We start from the raw sequence: 19528 nt of genomic DNA on the forward strand, positions 1-19528 counted from the left end.
TGAGATAAAACTCGCATCCAAGAGAACGAAGTAGATGCAAGTATAGAAGAATTGTGTAACTATATAGTTTTTTTTCCGTAGCAATATATGTATTCTCAATATACACGATATAAAATTATATATAGAGTGAATAAATACTTGCAAAATTTTTGAGAGAAACTAGTAACTAGTGAAAACTCTCATCGAGATACTCTTATTGGACACAGTATGTAGATATTAAAGGACTAGTCTACTTTCTTATGTTGCATTAGTGAGTAATAATTGCCCTACCAAGCAATATAAGATTGATAAGGAATAGTGACATTTTATAACATTCATTGTAGGCAAGGATTGTTGATAGTAGAATCGCGATGAAGTCAAGAGTTTTGAACAACGGTGATACGATATTTTGGTTTTCAGCCATATTTAACGAATTCTTTATTGGCTGTAGTATAGCTGCTTTTATTAATCCTGTTTATTTTAGATTTGAAGGGTCTTGCGACATACCAAAGCTCGGTTTCACTGATTAGATTATTTTCTTTTGACCAAGAGGGGAAATAATATTTGAGGCAAAACCATACAGATGGGATTAGGTAGCGGAGAGAGGTGATTGGAAACTTGAACTAAATTATCCCACATTACAGTTATCTTGAATGATGAAGAAATAGCCCAGTAAGGGTATATATATAATAAATACATAGTAATAGCAATAATAATAATAATAATAGCAATAGTAATAGTAATAGTAAAACATCATTATAACTTAGTTAACTTCTTAAATATGACCAGATCATTTAACAAATTACTGAGTTCTTCTAAAGTAATATCTGCCTGGACCATTTTGTTTTCCTCTATAATCAAATTTTTGTTTAAATTAACATTTGTTATAATGTGACCATCATTGTTAGTGGTGATTCCCGCTGAATCCAATAGAATTCCTAATCGATAAAGGGTTTCCCAACTATTCTTTAATATCTTGGATGACCAGATTTTTTGATTGATTTTGAAATTTGTTCTGAATCGACTATCAAGAGAATTTACTCCAGTGGTGGTATTAAGATTAAATTCTTTAATCATTCCTTGATATTCTGCGTATGCTAAGTTGAAATTAACTGTTGGAAGATCAAACTTTTCAATACATCTAGCTGCAGCAATTATTAACATAAGCTCTAAATCAGATAGAGCATTGATAATACTTTGTCGATTATTGATTTCTTGACAATTGGTGTACTTCAAGAATGATGACTCCGAAGGAAATGGTTCATTCTCACTTATTTCGGAAATCACTGGAATACAATTATTATTGAATTCAACAAAATTCTTTAAAGTGTAATAATTATGTAGAACTAATTTGCTGAGTGATGATACCCCATTGTTATTCTTACCTTCATAAATATTGTTGATCAGTTCATTCCACAGATAACCATACTTTGGATCAACTAAAGTATTGATAAATTCTTCATCGAGAAGTAAATTTAATTTAGCATTATCCCAGAATTCTTCCACAGTATTTGGCTTATGTAACGATATAATTCTTTGTGAAAATCGACTTCTGACACGCTTTTCAAGTAGTTCTCTAGTGGTAACTTTTGAAGATACACCAACAACTGTAATTGCAGTTTCACTACTTTGGGAAAGATCAAACAAATTATATAGAAGTGTCTGTTTACTACTATTAGTGAATCTTTCAAATTCATCTATAATAAATATTATTGGAATCTTTGATTGTGTCGATATTTGGGTCAGTAAATCTTTGTCTAAAATTGACAATATATTGGCAAATGTATCATTTATGGATCTCTGCTCGAAATTTCCTGCTTCTAAATCTGATTCAATGTCATCTCCTGCATTATGATTTAATTCTTTCACCTTTTTATCTAACTGTCTTGCTATTTCTCGTAAGGCAATACTGTCATCAGAATGGATGAAAAAGTTTAATTTGACTACAAGAAATTGATCCTTATAATTTTTGGAAAGATCATCAATAGCTTGATTTATCAATGAAGTTTTACCTGACTTCCGAGATCCAAATAACAAGGCTGAATGACCTTCATTATGAACAACAGTATTCTCAAACATATTATAGATTTCAGAGTACTTTTCACGAAGTAAACTAGCTTCTCTGACTTTAGTAAATTTACCTATTAATTGTGATAAAACATAGTTCTTGACAGAATCTACATCTGATAAGTCTGCTTTTTTAAGTTCACCGTTACCTTCTATTTCCGTATCATTAACCAAATCATTTTCAATGCCATCTGACACACTTAGTGGTTTAGTACCATTAGTTACTGTTTCTAAGTCGTCTTTCGAAACTATGGCAGGATTAGTTATAGGATCCTTAGGAATTGTAATTTTAGTTGAGGGGACACGTATGCGATCACTTGACCTCTCTACACCGAAGGAAACATCTTGAAAGGCTGAAAACGGTTGAGAAGTCGTCAATTTTATTCCACGTATCTTTGCAAATTTATCTACTTTGTTGCTAGGATTCGATGGAATTGACTTAGACACAGATGGAATTTCAATAGTCTTTGCCTTTTTCAGTAATTGGTTTGTGTTGGAAGATTCACCAGTTCTTTTAACCCCTATAACAGAATCCTCTGTTTGTTCCGAAGTACTCAGACTCAGTTGATCCGGTTGTTGATACAATAACTTTGATCGTTGTTTGATTTTCTGAAAGGATTTGTCACTCTTCAATTCCTGTGATGACAATCGCCTCACGGGTCTGAAATCACTAGAGAACTCATTGGAGTCATGTGGATCTCCGTTCATGGCTGGTTACTATATAGCGTAGGAGATTACTTTGTATACTACTGAAGTCTCGGACATAAAATTATTTTTACGAGTAACATAAAAGATGCGCTTTAAACGCTGTGGGTGGATGGACTACCAATTGGGTACATGTACCATAGCGCCGTCATCACACATTATTCTGTTGCATGAAGTTCAATATGAAACTATAACAAGAACCCGGTAGTACTCTAATAGATCGCAGTAGTATTGTAGGAAGTTATTGGAAACTGAAAGGCAGATATCCGAACTTTGTTTAGATTGCAAACATTTGGTTACAAAATATTTCCTAATTGGGCATTATGAAACATAAATTTCGTGCAGCCATTTGGTTACTTTAACATGAAACATTAATTAATTTCTTTGTTGTTGCAGTGGGAAGGTGACTATTAAACTTTATATAAATACATTATAAATATCCTTAATATTCATTTATAGGTAATATATAACTTTTTCAATTCAACAGTAAAATTCATGTTTGAATTAGATAGTACTACATCATTATCACTGATTGAAAAAATTGATAACCCTAATGTTGCACCATTACATTTGACTCTACCCCTTAATCAACTGGTTAATTCCAAGCCACTTCATGAAACTGTACTCAACAATTTCAATAAAACTCAAACTGGTAAGATTTACGAAAAGGATATTAAGGATATATATTCAATGATGCTCATTTGTTTAAACTTGTCCGATTCAAACAAGTCAAGATTTAACATTCCTATTAAGAAGAAACATTTTCCTTATTCCTTTCATTGTGATACTGCATTGAATACTATGGAAAACCTTCTTGTTAGTGTGGAACTTTCAACTGCAACAACTTCAATTTCTTATAATATAAAGCATGATTTAGGTTTTGCACTTCTTAAGAAGTTTTATGAAGCAAAATTATTACATTCACCAGCTGATAGAACTAGAAGTGAACCTAAAAATGGTGTTGTTCTTCAACCAACTCCCAAAGGTGTATCTATACTTCTGGATTTTTGCAAAAAGATAGGTATGAAAAGATCCAAGTTTCCTCCAATTTTAAGTAGTACCTTCAATTCAATGGACTTATTTAAGTTTGATAGAGATGCATTAACTGATAAAATCATTTATTCTGATTATTTCTTACATTTATTATTCATTAAATTGTTTGGAGATCTGCCTAATGTTTGGACTTCAAAAAATCCTCCTGACCAATTACCTTCTAGAGATGAAATCACTGAAACAGATATTGGATTTGGATTTAAAATTAGTCACGATAAATATGATGGATTTGCTAGTATTGTTGCTCCAGCTTCAATTTCAGCACAAACTTTTGGAGGTAAATCAAGGACTACTAAGTCACATCACGAAGAAGAGGAAAGCCCATTTTATCACCGTTTCTTTACCAATCCAGATTCCGATTCTCATGTCCAATACTACGTATCATATGTTGGAGTTAGGCTTATAAAGGATAAGGTATTCAGGACAAATTATGGTAAAGAAGTTACTATTCCATATGTAGCTACAGGCAAGGCAATTTGTCAATGGTTGTGTGATTGTACTGATGTCATGTCTCAGAAACATGCTAAAGAGATTGCATCATTACTCTTGAAATCCAAGTTAATAAAGCCAATACTTTTCTCACCATCTCAAAGTCAACAACTAAAGTTTTGTGCCAATCGTGACTGTTTCTATACTTTATCGAAGTTCGGAGAAGAAGTGTGTTATTGGAACAAACCAAGCAAAAGATTACTTGACTTAAACTCTCCCAACTTTCAAAAAATGATGCATTATGCAAGTAATGAAAGTAGCCTTGAAGACTATATTGATAAACCAATTGAAACTAAGGGTTCCAAGATGTCTTTGCTGTTCGTTATTAATGACCCAGGAACACGATACTTATTTAGAAAGCATTTAGAGAAAGAATTATGTTCTGAGAATCTAGATGCATATTTGCAACTTGAATTATTTGAAAAGAGTATTAAAAGATTGAGAAAGCTTTTGGGTGCAAAATCGGAAAAATCGGGGCCAGAAGGTGAATTCCTTAATCAACAGTTGATTAATAGTTCAAACGTTACATTGAGTTTAGCCTATCATATTTTCTTTTCATATTTATCTTCTGAAGCTCCATTTGTATTGAATATTGACTATAGGTTACGGGCTAAGATTACTTCCCTTATGATTAAGGCAGATTCGAATATTTCACCAATAGATGCCTACAGAGACTACTTGAAGACTCCAACCATGAAATTTACGTTTGGGAAAGACATTGACTCCCAACTAACTGATTCTAAGCCTAGAATAAGTAGTACAACGGAAGAAGAACAAGCACAAGAACAAGAACATGAACATGAACAAGAGGAAGAGGCAGATGATACTCTAAACTCAGAAGAACTAGAAACAGGGATTATTGCCAACTCAAAAAATATCAGAAGTCAGGATATCTATTATGAATCCAAGAGCTATAGTTCATCTGTCAATCCAATTGATATGGATTCTACACTAGGCAATTTGAATAAGATATCACAAATCTTTCAAGAGATATCAAAACATATATATCGACTTATGGAGGTTGATTCATTCCCTAAATTCTTAAGCAGTACGATGTATAGAGATGCCTTTGAAATCTAACAAGATTCTATTTTGTTTTGTTTTGTTTTGTTTATAAACAAGATAGTATATATTAAATTACTAAACTATAAATACAATGATGTCATGAATTAGAATAAACCAATTAAACATAAAAGTTTCATGCAGAAGGTTCTAAAACAGTACCCTTTTTAATAGTAGCCCAACCAATCAAACGCCAATGCTTATCTATACGTCTAGATAAAGCAATCTTTTCATTAACTTCAGTACAAGCTGGAGAAGTTAATTGTAAACGAGCCATATCAGCTTTAACAGCTAAAACCTTAGCACCGGTAGCAGTTGATCCAATGTTAACCATTAATACTTCACCTGCTTCTAATCTTTTAACTTTAGCACCTTGTCTTTGACCTTCAGTCTTAACCCCCAATAATCTTCTTAATAAGAAATAATTGACTTCAATATCAGTATAAATTGATGGTAAATTATTTTTAGCACCAACAACTTGTCCAACTAATCTATCAGCTCTACATAAAGTTGGATCAACTTTAGTACCTACACCAATTAAACCACCTGGAACTGCAAATTTCAAATCGTTATGTTCAGCAAATAATGATACAATATTAGAAAAAATTGGTTTACATTGAATTTTACCATTATCATCTTTAGTAACAATACCTGGTCTAATTTCAATTTCATCACCAATCTTAAATACCCCGGTTAAAATAGAACCACCAGCAACACCACCTTTCAAATCATCTATTTCAGCCCCTGGTTTATTAACATCGAAAGATCTAATAACAATCAATCTTGGAGTAGCGGAAAAGTCTCTTAATGGAACTGGAATATATTTAACAATGTATTCATTGACAGCATCAATGTTATATTTTAATTGAGCAGAAATTGGAACAATTGGAGCTCCATCAGCAATAGTACCTCTGATAAAAGATAAAATGGATTTTTGATGTTCTAAAGCAGATTCTTCTCTCATTAAATCTACTTTATTTTGTAAAATGATGACATGCTTTAATTTCATAATTTCAATGGCAGCCAAATGTTCAGAAGTTTGAGGTTGAGGACAACTTTCATTACCAGCAATTAATAAAAGAGCAGCATCCATAACAGCAGCACCTGACAACATAGTACTCATTAAAATATCATGACCTGGACAATCAACAAATGAAACATGTCTGAGTAATTTATATCTTCCGGTACATCCAGGACGAGCACATTTTGGTCTGATTTCTTTATCTGATTTAAATGATTTATAACAATCTGGTTCAGGACATTCTTCATTATCACATTTATAGATTTTAGCATTAGCATAACCTAATTTAATAGTAATATTTCTTTCCAATTCATCTTTAAAACGAACAGTTTGAACTCCAGATATAGCTCTAACAACAGTTGATTTACCATGAGCAACATGACCAATAGTACCAATATTTATAGTAGCTTGTCTATTAATAATATCAGCAGAGGTTGGAGTATATTGACTAAAATCAGGATTTTCTGGTTGTTCAGGTAATCCTCCACCTTCTTCAAATTCTCTTCTGGCTTCTTCTTCATCAAATTCATCATCTAATCCAGCAAATGCAACGGATTTCTTTTCTTTAGTCTCTACTTCTTCTTTGATCTGTTCATCACCTAATTCATTATCACTTTCGATATCATAGTGATATTCATTTTCTGGATCCTCCATGGTGCCGCCAATCACAATGTCGGGAACAGCATTATCTATATCATCGTACGACATATTGTACTAGTCTACTAATTTTATTTTATATAGAGTCTTACACTAATCTGTGATTCATCCTACCCAATTTGTATGGAGATGAAATTTTTTTTCGTTTCTTTGATTGAGTTGAAGACAGGCTCTTTGACCGGCACACGACTGCTGCTGCTGCTACTTTTTAGTAAAGTGATGGTCCTCAAGGAAAAAACACGCGCTACCATATACAAAATTCTACATATATTACATTATTAAACATTATTAAACTACTTAGCAATTGTGTTAATGGGTGTGGAACCCAAAGTCATTCATAACGCTATCAACATCTTTCCAAAGCATATCACTATTCATATCGAAGTTATCCATCTCGAGGTTTTCTAATCCTACTTGTATGGGAGATTCATTAAAGATGGCTTCTGATGAAGATGAATTCAAATGATTGGTGGGGGTAGGGATGTTTTGTGCGGCTGCAACCACAGACACTACGGGGTTTGCGTTTGGATTTGCGTTTGCACCTGTTCGTTGTTGCAGTTGCAGTTGCAGTTGCAGTTGCAGTTGCAGTTGTAGTTGACGAATATGTTGAGGCGTTGGTAAATTCTCAGGAGGAGCCGAACTATCGGATAAAGCTTCAAATGTAACTTGGGGTCTTGAAGAATGTGAAACAGATGACTGTTGATGCTGATGATTCTGTTGCTGTTGCTGATGCTGAGATGGCGAAATAAAGTTAGGCGATCCCTCAGACTTGACGTAGGGACTGCTATCATTTGAAGCATTCACCACTTTAAATATCGAACTTCTCTTCCCACTGACAGCTATTGGTTGAGGATCTAAAGGTATAGTACGTATAATCTTTCTGGCATTTGATTCAGCATTAACTGTATTAGATAACGATCTTTGCTTCCTCATTTTAGCCGAAGATGTAGTACTACCAGGAGTGGATTTTTGACTACCTCCATTCACTTGAGTACCATCAGCTGAAACTCCATTCTCTTCACTTTCAGATTCAACTGCTTCTTCATTATCATCATTATTTTTATAACCATAATCTTCTCCATCATTAGATGAACCATCTTCAATATCTTCATCTTCTTCTGGTATCTTTTGATCAGTTCGACTATTTAATTTAGTCATACCTACTTGATCTCTCAAAAGGTATAAACAATCAAAAAATACAGAAGCTGACTTTCTTGCTCGAATATCAATACTTAAAGTACTCATATTCTTTTCATCTAAAGTTCTAAATAATTGCCACATATTTCTCATGATACCACTAGATCTATGAGCCATATCATGTTTTAATATAGATGCTTTGGCAGCTAATGAAATAGCTGATTGATAACTTTGTTTACCTGATCCAGTATCTACAACTTTTTTTAATGGAGAATGGGTTAATTTTCCAATAATACATGATGCTTGCCAAATATTTAATACATAAACACCAGGTAAATATTTGACAAATTTTCTATCCTTAGATTGGAAATACAGAGTGAGATTTATTAATGCAGTGGCTGCATTATATAAATTAACCAATCCTCTTTTAAGTTCAAAATCAGCAATACGTGATGAATCCATAAAGAAATAAGTTAATAAATGAACTCTTGCCGATAATAATTGAAATCTTCGGAATCCATCTTCAGCTGGTAATTCATGTAATAATCTCATTTCAATTTCATCAAGACGAGATAACAATAACTTTAATAATGGTAATCTTTCTGTTGGATCAACTAATCCATATGCATCTTGAGGATTTGAATTTAAAGTTCTTGCGACTTGATCTTCAAATTGGGCAATTTCCATCATATACTGAATTGTTTTGGGAATTGTTATTGGACCACCTGGTCTACAAGCCCAGAGGGAAGTATCAAATTGTACAAATGCTGGGAAACCAAATGAAGTGGCAATAGTTTGTGATACAATATTACATACAATCCATGTTTTAGCCAGTTCTTGAGCCATTGCTAATTGTTGAGGAGTCTTTTGACGAACTTCTGATACTTCAAATGCTCCTGGTGAATGTAATCCTATGCGAATAGCCAGGAATAATGCAGTACCAGTAGTTGTATATGAAGTATCAGCACTTAAAGATGATGTAATTGGAGGCCAATAAGAATAAAGTAAGAAAGCTTGAACTGAATAAACAGAACTAGCATTTAATATTGGTTCATCTTCTTCGGTAGGATTATATCTAGTAATTGGAGATATCATAATTTCTGCTAAGATGCCTTTAACAATTCGAGATAATTGTAATAATAATGATTTTTGAGAATCTTCATGAAATCTTCTTAAAGATACAAACATTATAGTCCAAAATAATGCTGGACATAATCTATAGATTCTTTCTGGACCTTTTAAAACATCTACTACTGGTAATATTGGATGATATCTTTCCACATATTCTAAATATAATGATCGGATAGTCTCTGGAGATAAAGTTATTGAATCAATTGACTTTTCTTCACAAACAAGAGCATAATCTGGCATCACCACTTTTAATTCATCTGGCTTTGTTAAATTAGATTGAGATTGAGATTTACTAATGACTCCTTCATACAGTCTATATATTGAAGGAGTATTTGGAATTGAAGTATTTGTATCCGAAGAATTATGAGAATATCTGATATCGAAGGGATACGGAGATGCCGATGTAGCATTTGCATTTGCATTTGCATTTACATTCGGAGCATTTTGTTGCCAAGGAAGTGATGATACAGCAGACAGCAATGATGGTAATGCTGGACCCTGAGCCTGTCGTATTGGGGGAGGTACTTGTTGTTGTTGCTGTTGTTGTTGTATTTGTTGTTGTTGCTGGCCAGGGATGAGATGAGGTGATGTACTGGGTGGACCACCCTTAGTCAATAGTTCTGCAGCTTGTGCTTCAGATAACGATCTCTTCAATTCCAAATATTCTCTTTCCATCTGAGCCACTCTGGCTCTTTTATAAGTACGTCTATAATCAGCCTTCAAATCACATTTTAACCCCTTCTTAGTACATCTCGTACAAGGGCCTGGTTGTTTCTCAAAAGCATCACATTTAGACTTTTGTTGACGACATTCTACACATGCCATTTTCTTTGCCTTGGCAAACTTTTGAGCTTGTGTAAGTGTTTGGTGATTAGATCCCGATGGAGGTGGAGTACTGGCCGTTGAAGTTGGTGCCGTAAGGCTAAGGTTATTATTGAGATGACTCGATGCCATAGGAGAATTCAACTGATTATTGAGGGCATGTAATTCATGGGACATGTTAGCAATATGTGCCAAACTATCTAGAGATCTTTGTCCCGTCCCATTAGACATTTTAATTAACTACAGTGTCGTCTATAGCTCCTGTTCTATTCGATATGTCGTGATTATACATTTGAAATTTACTATATATTTTTTTTTTACTTATATCTATCTAGCCCTCTCGGTACATGGCTATATGCACACCGGAAAAAACAAGGATTTATGCGTTTATTGCCGAGGCCACTATACAGTATAAAACTCAGGCTTAACCAAATTTAACCAGATTTAACCAAATTTAACCAAATTTAACCAAATTTAACCAAATGACCACATACCACTATGAGACCAGTCTATTTCGAATTCCGGTGAAGAATCACCAAACCGTCTTAACATGGGTAATACTCCCAACTCGGCATCATTAATAATCTGGATTTTGTTCTCAGTATTTTTACTAGTGCTGGTACTGTTGTTATTGCTCACTGATCCAGTTAACAGATTAGGGAAAAAATTTAATAGATAATCGTAAAGTACCTGCGTAGGAATATTATTAGGTAAATCATTTATAGATACATAAACAGGATTATTGCCGGGAATATTTCTTTTCTTACTTACATAACAGGCAGCACTTAAAAGAATATCATAATCTTGGAAATTATAACCTCCTAATTCATTTAATTCACTGAATGAAGATGATCTACTACGTGGAGCTGAAGTAGGATTGAACTCAAAACCAGATTGAAGTTCGCCTATACCCATAATGAATAATGCTCTTTGCATTAAAGTATTCCAGATGATGTAGTAACTTTTCTTTTGTAATTCATTATGAAGAATTAAACCCTGAATATCTGTATATTTAACGGCTTGTTCATTATTTGAACAATGTGCGGTAAATTTCTCAATTGCAACATCCCATTGTATAACATCATAATCTGGTTTAAGTGCAATTCTTGGAATTGCGAAATGATGTACTGATGATTTTCGTCTTCCCGATTGATTTTTAGAAGCAGTACTATTCGAATCTTCTACGATAGATCCTAATGATGGAGTTCTACCTTCATGAGCTGCCGCTAATATATCATTCATATTAGTTAATGATGATGAGGATTTAGATGTTGATTGTAATTCCAGATGGAAAATAGTCTTATTTAATTCGCTAACTATCGTCAATTCCTTCGTTTGTAATATGGTTTTGATTATTTCTTGATCATCAGGATTCGTACCTCTAAGTAATCTAACTCTCTTTCGAAAATTATTCTTATTGGTTTCATCAAGAAGTTGTTCAATTAATACTTCTTGTTGCTCTGAAAGTGAAGAAAGTGGAATCTTAAAAAACTCCAATGGAAACCCTTTGAAACCAAACCTTTCATAAAATTTACCAACCCCAGAATATAGGATCCACATATATTCTTTACCTAAATAATAATTAGCCAATGTACCATCTACCTTTCCTTCTTGGTCAGTGACCATATTTGCAAAACTATCATTTTTCAGAGTATCACTATCATGTAACTTTGTAGCAATAATTTCTTCCTCTGTGAATTTAATTGCATTTTCTACTATCAATTGGGCTAATCCCTGTCTTCTATAATCTCTATGTGTTACCACAAATCCAATTAATAGGAATTTAATTGGTTTAAGTCCAATTGAGGAAGGATCGGGAATAGATGAAATTGAGCTTGTTCTATCAGTAGGTTTTACAAATCCTTTAATTTCACTAATAATAGTGGTTGCAACTAGTGTTCCACTAGCTTTATCTTCCAAGTAGAATCCTTGAATTTTACGGCCCTTAGTTAAAGAGTCAATATGCTGTTGTGTTTCAACATCTCCAAATTCCGAGGACGTCAATCCACCACCCCATTCTACTCCACAAAGTTCATATAATTCTTTAAGCTTTTTAGGATCATTTGTAGCATGGAAAGCGAATTTAGTCGACATAATTGCAAAGATTGATACGGTCTATAGAGAAAGTGTTTATTGAAAGCAATCATAATCAATTATTCTAATTATAATTAGATGGTGGTAGACATTTTTGCCTTTTTTGGGATAAAAAAGCGCTAATTTCCATTTTTAGGTTACGTCATAATCCCCACGAGAGACATTTTTTTAGACAGCTTTTAAGATCTTGAGTATTCAAAAACAGTTATGGTCCCCACTATTATAAACTAAAAGGAGATCAGTTAATGGGAATTAGATATCATGCTATGGGTTAGAACTCCATCTGAATAGCCGCTAAAGTGTTATTATCAAGTTCTTAGACACGGTCCTGTTCCAGAAGGCCGCAACCCCTAAATTTTCAAATTTTTGATAAAATATATATAAGAATTTAAGCAAAAGCTTTTTTAGTTTTCCCCTCTATTTTAGTCTTATACTAAAGAGATTGGAGAATAGACAAATTGAGATATAAAGCGAGATAGTCTATCCTACCAGGAACAGAAGATAGAATTCAATAAAAAGTCGTGTGCTTCTAGTGTTTTAGTACTAGAATAGCAGGATTCATATTAAACGGTTAAAAAACATTTCAAACCAAACTTATCACCATACGACGCTTTATTCAGGGCCGACAAAAAGAAAATGGCAGTATTCGGTCTTGCAAATCACCACATGATTGTTATACAGATGTTCTTTTCGACTTCTTTTAGTTTCTTTTTTCGGCCTTATGTTGCATTTAGACACTTTAATGGTCGGTAAAATAAGCTCATTTAATCTTATATGCCGGATTTTGCGATACTTCGCCGTGCACCAAGATTTTTGCAGTCCAATTGCCGCAAGGAAGGCAGTACAAGATGCCTGTAGCGGAGAGATGCAAAATGACTAACTTATATATATATATATATTTATGTATAACTTTAGCAGTGATATTATTTTTACGGAAAGGAATAACTGATTCATTTTCAAGTGCTAAATATAATCAAGATGGAACAGTCAGCAAAAGTCACTAGTAGTATTGAAAGCGAGTCCATCGCTAAGAATTGTGATGAAAAATTATATATCCAAACTACATCAGAAATTGAATCTCAATCTCAAAAACAATCAAGATGGAAAAATTTCAGAGATTCATTTAAACGTATGGAACATGGAAATTCAAGTTCAAGTTCTTCGTTAGATTTAGAAGATGCTCAACCTAAAAATAATCTTCAAAACAATGATTTAAAGAAGGGTCTTAAAAAGAGACAGCTTCAAATGATTGCATTAGGGGGATGTGTAGGAAGTGGTTTATTAGTTGCATCTGGTATGGCTCTTAGAAATGGGCCCGGAACTTTATTAGTAGCATGGGCCATTGTATCGTCATTCTTATATTGTACCATGCAATCTTTGGCTGAGTTATCATCGGCTTTCCCATTATCTGGTTCATTTGCAACTTATGCCAATAGATTTATTGACCCATCATGGGGTTTTGCCATGGGTTGGAATTATGCCCTTTTTTGGGTTATTGTCATGCCATTAGAGTTAGTTGCTTCTTCCATAACTATCAATTTTTGGCAATCTTCAGTAAATTCAGTTGCATGGGTAGCAATTTTCTACGTTCTTATTATAGTGTTAAACTTGTGTGGAAATCGTGGATTTGGAGAAACTGAATTTGTTGCTTCTGTAATCAAATTGTTAGGTATTGTTGGTTTCAATATCTTAGCCATTATTTTAATTTGCGGTGGTGGTGATCAAGGATTTATTGGTGGGAAATTTTATCGTAACCCAGGTTCTTTCACAACTGGTTTCAAAGGTGTTGTATCAGTTTTGATAACAGCTACTTATTCATTGGCAGGTACAGAATTAATTGGTTTAACTACTTCTGAATCAGAAGGTAATCCCAGAATAATGTTGCCAAAAGCCATTAAACAAGTCTTCTGGAGAATCATGATTTTCTACATGCTTACCTTGACTTTGATCGGATTCCTTGTTCCAGCTAACTCGGAAGATCTTATAGGTGGATCTGGTGCATCTGCTTCACCATTTGTCATTGCCATTAGACAGGGAGGAATAAAGGTTTTACCATCAATTTTTAATGTTATTGTTTTAGTTGCTCTTTTAGCCATTGGTAATTCAGCAGTATATGGATTTTCTAGAACGGTTTTAGCTTTGGCAGAACAAGGATTAGCACCTAAGATTTTCAACTATGTTGATAGACAAGGTAGACCATTGGTTGGAATTATGGTGTGTGCAATTATTGGGCTTTTGGCTTTTGTTTCTGCTTCACCAAAAGAAGCTGAAGTGTTTGCCTGGTTAGTGGCTTTATCGGGTCTTTCAACTTTATTTACCTGGGGAAGTATTAATGCATCTTACTTGAGATTTAGAGCTGCTTACAAATATCATGGAAGAGATTTACAAGAATTGCCATATATTTCTAATACAGGGATTATTGGAGCTTGGTATGGGTTGATTATGAATGCAATTGTTTTAGGACTTCAATTATTTTGGATTGGAATTTGGCCAATTGGAGCTAAACCTGATGCTAAGGCATATTTCGAGAATAATTTGGCATTTGTTATTGTCATAGCTTTTTACGTTGGTCACAAGATATATAGTAGAACGCTCAAGTTTTACAGAACCGTTGACGAAATCGATATTGATACGGGAAGAACTCAAGAAGAAATAGATTTATTATTACAAGAAAAAGCTGAAGAGATAGAGGCTGCTAAATTGCGCCCAGTTTATAAGCGTATTCTCAACTTTTGGTGTTAATGAAACCAGAGGTTATTTAGATTTACGATGTAATGAATAGCATTAATATATTAATTTTGATAAACACTCTAGATATTCTCAGTCTGTAAGTGAATCTAATGTCCCGGCTAGGTCTCTAACACCGTAATGGAACTTACTCCAAATTCAATGCGGGCCATAGAATGAATAAAGCTCCCTATCAGAAGGAATACAATTAATAAAAAATGCGTACAACACAGATTTAAAAAGCCTTTGAATAAAGACAGTATGGAGACAGTATTTGAGCCAAATATGCTTGCATTAATATTATGAACATCATTAAAAAGAATAGGGAATGGTAGTAATGGAAAGTAAACTGATGATTTCATCGTAAATTCATGCGTCTAGAAAAGCATATCCAAAGTACAACAAATACATAAAGCACCTAAACATGCCATTAAACAACTATCATCTCTTTGAGGTTGTTGTTGAACATATACTGGTTGTTGTTGTTGATAGTAACCACCTGGTGGAGGTCCACCATAGCCTTGCTGTTGTGGAGGATAACCACCATAACCTTGTTGAGGGGGGTATCCACCTCCATAACCTTGTTGTTGTTGATATCCACCATATCCTCTATCTTGTTGTTGAGTATTGTATGATGGTTGAGCTTGTGGAACGTAGCCCTGTTGTCCTCCCTCATTCCCCCAATTTGGTGGAGCTCCGGTTGGTGGATTATACTCTTTAGACATATTAGTATCTATCTTCTATTATTTATAGTTTTAACCGATTCAACACTCAGTAAAGTTAAATTAAAGACAATTAGTCTATTACTGTTTACAAGTAAAAAAGTGAAAATCTAACAACTGTTTATGCACACTAAGGTAATTAAAAACCCACGAATTGGTCTATTATTAGTTTTACTTTTTCGGCTAAGGATTTTACTCGTACAGAACGGAAGGGCAGTGTGCAAAGCGTAACAAGTCATGTAATTTTTTCTTGGTGCTGTGGACGAGGCAATACCTTAACCAAATTGTATAGTACATACATGTCAGCCCCCTAAGTTTCGCGGAGCCTTGTCGAAGTGTGAACTTAACTTATATGATGACCACTTATATTCCATTACAAGCGAAGTAAAGTTTTATGTTTTCTAGAACACTTCCGAAACCGGGAAGGAACAGCCGCTTGTTTCCGCATCTTTGATTGTTGAGAGGTCTATTGTAAGTGACGTACTCGAATCGGTAGATGTAATTTCGATTACAATTATAATTACAATTAAACTTACACTTACAATTACAATTACCACTTTCAATTAGAGTTACATTTCTAAAAATTAACTACAACTGAGTAACTGAGTAGATTATAAGATTAGGTATTTATATTAAAAGTTTTTGTACATGTAGATAATGTAGATATGTGAATTCATTAAGTCATTGAATGTAAAATATGATTATTTTTTGAATTTTGATTTTTTGATTATTAATTTTTTGATTATTAAACTTTTGAAAAAAGTCAATGGGAGAAACTAATATACAAGATTTCAATACAAGTAAACAAATCTTGGATTTCTGTCACCAGCATTAATTTTATCTCTGTCAGATAATTCCTGGAATTTTTGTCTGTAAGCGTCCGTTTGCTTAGCATTATTTATTCTGTATAAGGCCCAGAAATATCCGAACATTGAAAGCATTGCAAAAACAACGGCTGCAATACAAGTACTTAAACCTGGCTTATAAACTGGAGAATCTTTAGCTAAAAAGATGAAAGTAGCTATAATACCACCAATATTACCAAAACCAATTTGCCAAGCAGTACCAACAGATTTACGAAGATGTGACCCATTATTTAAGGCGGCCCAACATACAATTAATGGCATTGAAGTATATAATCCAGAAGCAGTAAGGAAACAACCTGCATATCTTACTCTTGGTGCATTCGTAGCCCCCAAAACCATAGCTAAACCGACAATAGCCATAAGTGAAGTACCTATAGCAAAAGGTAATCTTCTTTTATACCTATCTGACACAAATGCAGTTATATTGATTAAACCAAAGGCACATAACCATGGATAAACTGAATGTTGATTTGCACTTACAGCAGTGTAGCCCATTTGCTGAATAATAGTAGCAGCAAAATATGCGTAACCATAAGAAGGAATAATTAAACCGAAATAAGCTAATGCTGGCATCCAAATTAAAATATCTTTAAAGCATTTACCAACATCTTTGAAGGTATTTTTGATTTCAAAAGCAGAAGATGAACCACTTAAAATTTCCAACTTTCTCTTTAAGAAAGCTCTTTCATCTTCATTTAAAAATCTACTTTCTTCTGGGAAATCAGCAATAGTAAGGAATAAAATTACCGCACAACCCATAGTAATAGCACCTTCAATAATGAAAACCCATTGCCAAGCTGAAATTCCATGAACACCATCTAAATCATTGATTTTGAAAGCAATAGCTCCTGAAGCAGCTCCAGCCAAAGCAGTACACGAGAAGAAAGCTGAAAATCTCCTTTGAGATTCTGCCTTTGAATAATAAGTAGATAATAAGTAGAAAATTGAGGGGAAAGTCGAAGCTTCAGTAATACCAATTAAAAACCGACAAGCGACCAAACCACCAAAAGTAGTAACAAATCCCATACCTATTGAAATTCCTCCAAATAAAAGAATAAGTGTACTCAACCATATATGAGGTTTAACAAATTTAATACAATAATTAGCCAAAACTTCAAAAACAATGTAAGGAACAAAAAATACTGTTAAAGCAATATTATATTGATTTCCAGTTAAATTCAAATCTTCAGCTAAACCGTAAAGTTTTGCATTTGAAATATTGACACGATCTAAAAATGAAAGAAAATAAAGAAGACAAAATGGTGGAACAACCCAAAGGTCAATTTTCCACATTAACTTCTTCTGATTTATACCATATGATTGAGCTAATTCCTCAACTTGTTGATTTAATTGCTCTTCAGTATAAACTTGACTAAAGTCATCTTCTTTGTACAATGAACCATCTGATCCTAATTCAGGATCTGATCCATCTGAAACACCTACTTTTTCCAACTTAGACATTATGATCTATTGATAGAAATTAGAATTAATTTGAATCAAAATTTCTAATTATAATTGAATTATGAAATGATCGCCTCAGAGAAAAAGATTCTTGCCTACAATTTTTTTAAAAAAGATACTTCATTATCGTTTTATATATACTGATTATGACCAATCGTTGTGGACATCGTTCGGACCTAATTTAAGTGGGGGTGTCAAGATACATCTAAATGTACGAAGTTATTTTATGAATCATTGTCTCGCTCGCCGCTATAGGCTAAAACTGGGGAAAAATTTGCTTTTTTCCGCCTTATCATAAGCTATATACAGGAACGGGCCGGTTGATAATTAAAACCTTCTTTATGCAGAAGTAGCCGCTGATATTTTGGCGGGTAGCCAATGACTAATATATGTCAGATTGCATCTTTTTAAGTTTTATATGACTCAACTAAGGAAACCATCATAAGACCTGTTATATGATTATTATATGATGGTTAAGATTAATCTTCCGGATGGAAAACCAACATTACTTAAGTATCTGTCCTAATTCTAAAATCTGGACAAATACGAGTTTTTCATTTTTCATTACCACAGTCATAGTGGCTTTTTATATTTGGGGAAATTTTTTTAGAAATAAAGTCATTTCTCTCCACAATCCTCGTTATATCTTTCCTTCTATATAAATAGTGCAAACCTTTCAAGTATTTTTTCATGGCAATTTGTCTAAAGCATAAAAATAAATTGTAAAAAACATTTGACAAAGTATTGTAGGTAGATTTTGTCATAAATATCAAGACATCTTAGAGAGCTAAAGGCTTCAGAGCTTTACTATCCGACTTGGTTTGTATTGGACAAAACTTTCATTTCAACGAGTCCCAAACATCCAAGGCTTCTAAAATTCTTCATCTTATCCAACACAAATCGTTCATTAAAGTTATACTTTTTTTTAATTGCTCTCTCCTCTGGCTGTTGAAATTATTGATGTGAGGAGACAAAAAAATAGTTTAGGATGTTTTCAAGAACATGACACACATTTCAACCAACCTATTACCCACTTCAGTATTTCTGGAGTAATATTGGAAATTTAACAAAATTAGGCCTTTTACTGAGTCTATCTCACCGTAGGATTTTCCCCTTTGCGTAATAGAAACTAAGACCTCTGTGAAAATAGTTGCAAAATGAAAGTGAAATTTCTCTGTTTTAAACGTACAAGGAATAAATCATGGTTCACTCACTCTGCGTAGATTCATTAAAACAAATGACATTGCTAAGGATTTTATGGTCCATAATTTGTCATGAAGCTATTTATTCAAAGATCAATTCGAATGATGTAGTAGATTAAAAAGAAGAAGCCTCGAACTTATGCAAAAATAATTATTTGGCACAAAAATTCATCATTAAAAGTATCAGTTATCATAAGTGGAACGCTATAAGTAGACTAAGAAAGTGGCAATGAATTTTGAAGAAGTCTTAAAAGAATTACCTATGAGTATAGTTCACAAAACAGAAACAGCAAATTTGTTTGTATAGAGGCAAACTGTAATTAAATTTATATT

General features: G+C 33.5%; 8 protein-coding genes across 8 annotated transcripts; 2 read left to right on the top strand and 6 right to left on the bottom strand. All coding sequences in view use genetic code 12, as the record gives it.

The window, feature by feature from the left end:
* Positions 1-622: 622 nt before the first annotated feature.
* Positions 623-2791, bottom strand: ORC4 (origin recognition complex subunit 4). Its single transcript, XM_064885082.1, has one exon. It carries the CDS (start codon positions 2752-2754, stop codon positions 736-738), a length of 2019 nt encoding a protein of 672 aa, XP_064735972.1. The 5' UTR covers positions 2755-2791; the 3' UTR covers positions 623-735.
* Positions 2792-3246: 455 nt separating this feature from the next.
* On the top strand, positions 3247-5373 carry SST2 (GTPase-activating protein; the record flags this gene model as incomplete). Its single annotated transcript, XM_064883414.1, has 1 exon — positions 3247-5373. The coding sequence occupies one exon, from the start codon at positions 3247-3249 to the stop codon at positions 5371-5373; it is 2127 nt and encodes a 708-aa protein (XP_064735973.1).
* GCD11 (translation initiation factor eIF2 subunit gamma) lies at positions 5346-7127 on the bottom strand. Its single transcript, XM_064882651.1, has one exon. It carries the CDS (start codon positions 7082-7084, stop codon positions 5492-5494), a length of 1593 nt encoding a protein of 530 aa, XP_064735974.1. The 5' UTR covers positions 7085-7127; the 3' UTR covers positions 5346-5491.
* A 16-nt stretch (positions 7128-7143) lies between these two features.
* Positions 7144-10399, bottom strand: LEU3 (leucine-responsive transcriptional regulator). Its single transcript, XM_064883268.1, has 3 exons — positions 10198-10399; positions 7576-10152; positions 7144-7476 (listed from the first exon to the last, which is right to left on the bottom strand). The coding sequence occupies exons 1-3, from the start codon at positions 10352-10354 to the stop codon at positions 7343-7345; spliced, it is 2868 nt and encodes a 955-aa protein (XP_064735975.1). The 5' UTR covers positions 10355-10399; the 3' UTR covers positions 7144-7342.
* Positions 10400-10475: 76 nt separating this feature from the next.
* Positions 10476-12706, bottom strand: RJT21DRAFT_56785 (uncharacterized protein). The gene has a single exon (XM_064885084.1). The coding sequence runs from the start codon at positions 12215-12217 to the stop codon at positions 10598-10600; it is 1620 nt and encodes a 539-aa protein (XP_064735976.1). The 5' UTR covers positions 12218-12706; the 3' UTR covers positions 10476-10597.
* Positions 12707-15140, top strand: GAP6 (Gap6p). Its single transcript, XM_064885085.1, has one exon. The coding sequence runs from the start codon at positions 13196-13198 to the stop codon at positions 14957-14959; it is 1764 nt and encodes a 587-aa protein (XP_064735977.1). The 5' UTR covers positions 12707-13195; the 3' UTR covers positions 14960-15140.
* Positions 15141-15321: 181 nt separating this feature from the next.
* On the bottom strand, positions 15322-15669 carry RJT21DRAFT_3527 (uncharacterized protein; the record flags this gene model as incomplete). Its single annotated transcript, XM_064884263.1, has 1 exon — positions 15322-15669. The coding sequence occupies one exon, from the start codon at positions 15667-15669 to the stop codon at positions 15322-15324; it is 348 nt and encodes a 115-aa protein (XP_064735978.1).
* A 600-nt stretch (positions 15670-16269) lies between these two features.
* Positions 16270-18270, bottom strand: TNA1 (Tna1p). The gene has a single exon (XM_064885083.1). It carries the CDS (start codon positions 17991-17993, stop codon positions 16458-16460), a length of 1536 nt encoding a protein of 511 aa, XP_064735979.1. The 5' UTR covers positions 17994-18270; the 3' UTR covers positions 16270-16457.
* Positions 18271-19528: the final 1258 nt, after the last annotated feature.

Source organism: Scheffersomyces amazonensis, assembly GCF_036850825.1.
Source record: "Scheffersomyces amazonensis strain UFMG-HMD-26.3 chromosome Unknown RJT21scaffold_8, whole genome shotgun sequence".
NCBI classification, from domain to species: Eukaryota; Fungi; Ascomycota; class Pichiomycetes; order Serinales; family Debaryomycetaceae; genus Scheffersomyces; species Scheffersomyces amazonensis.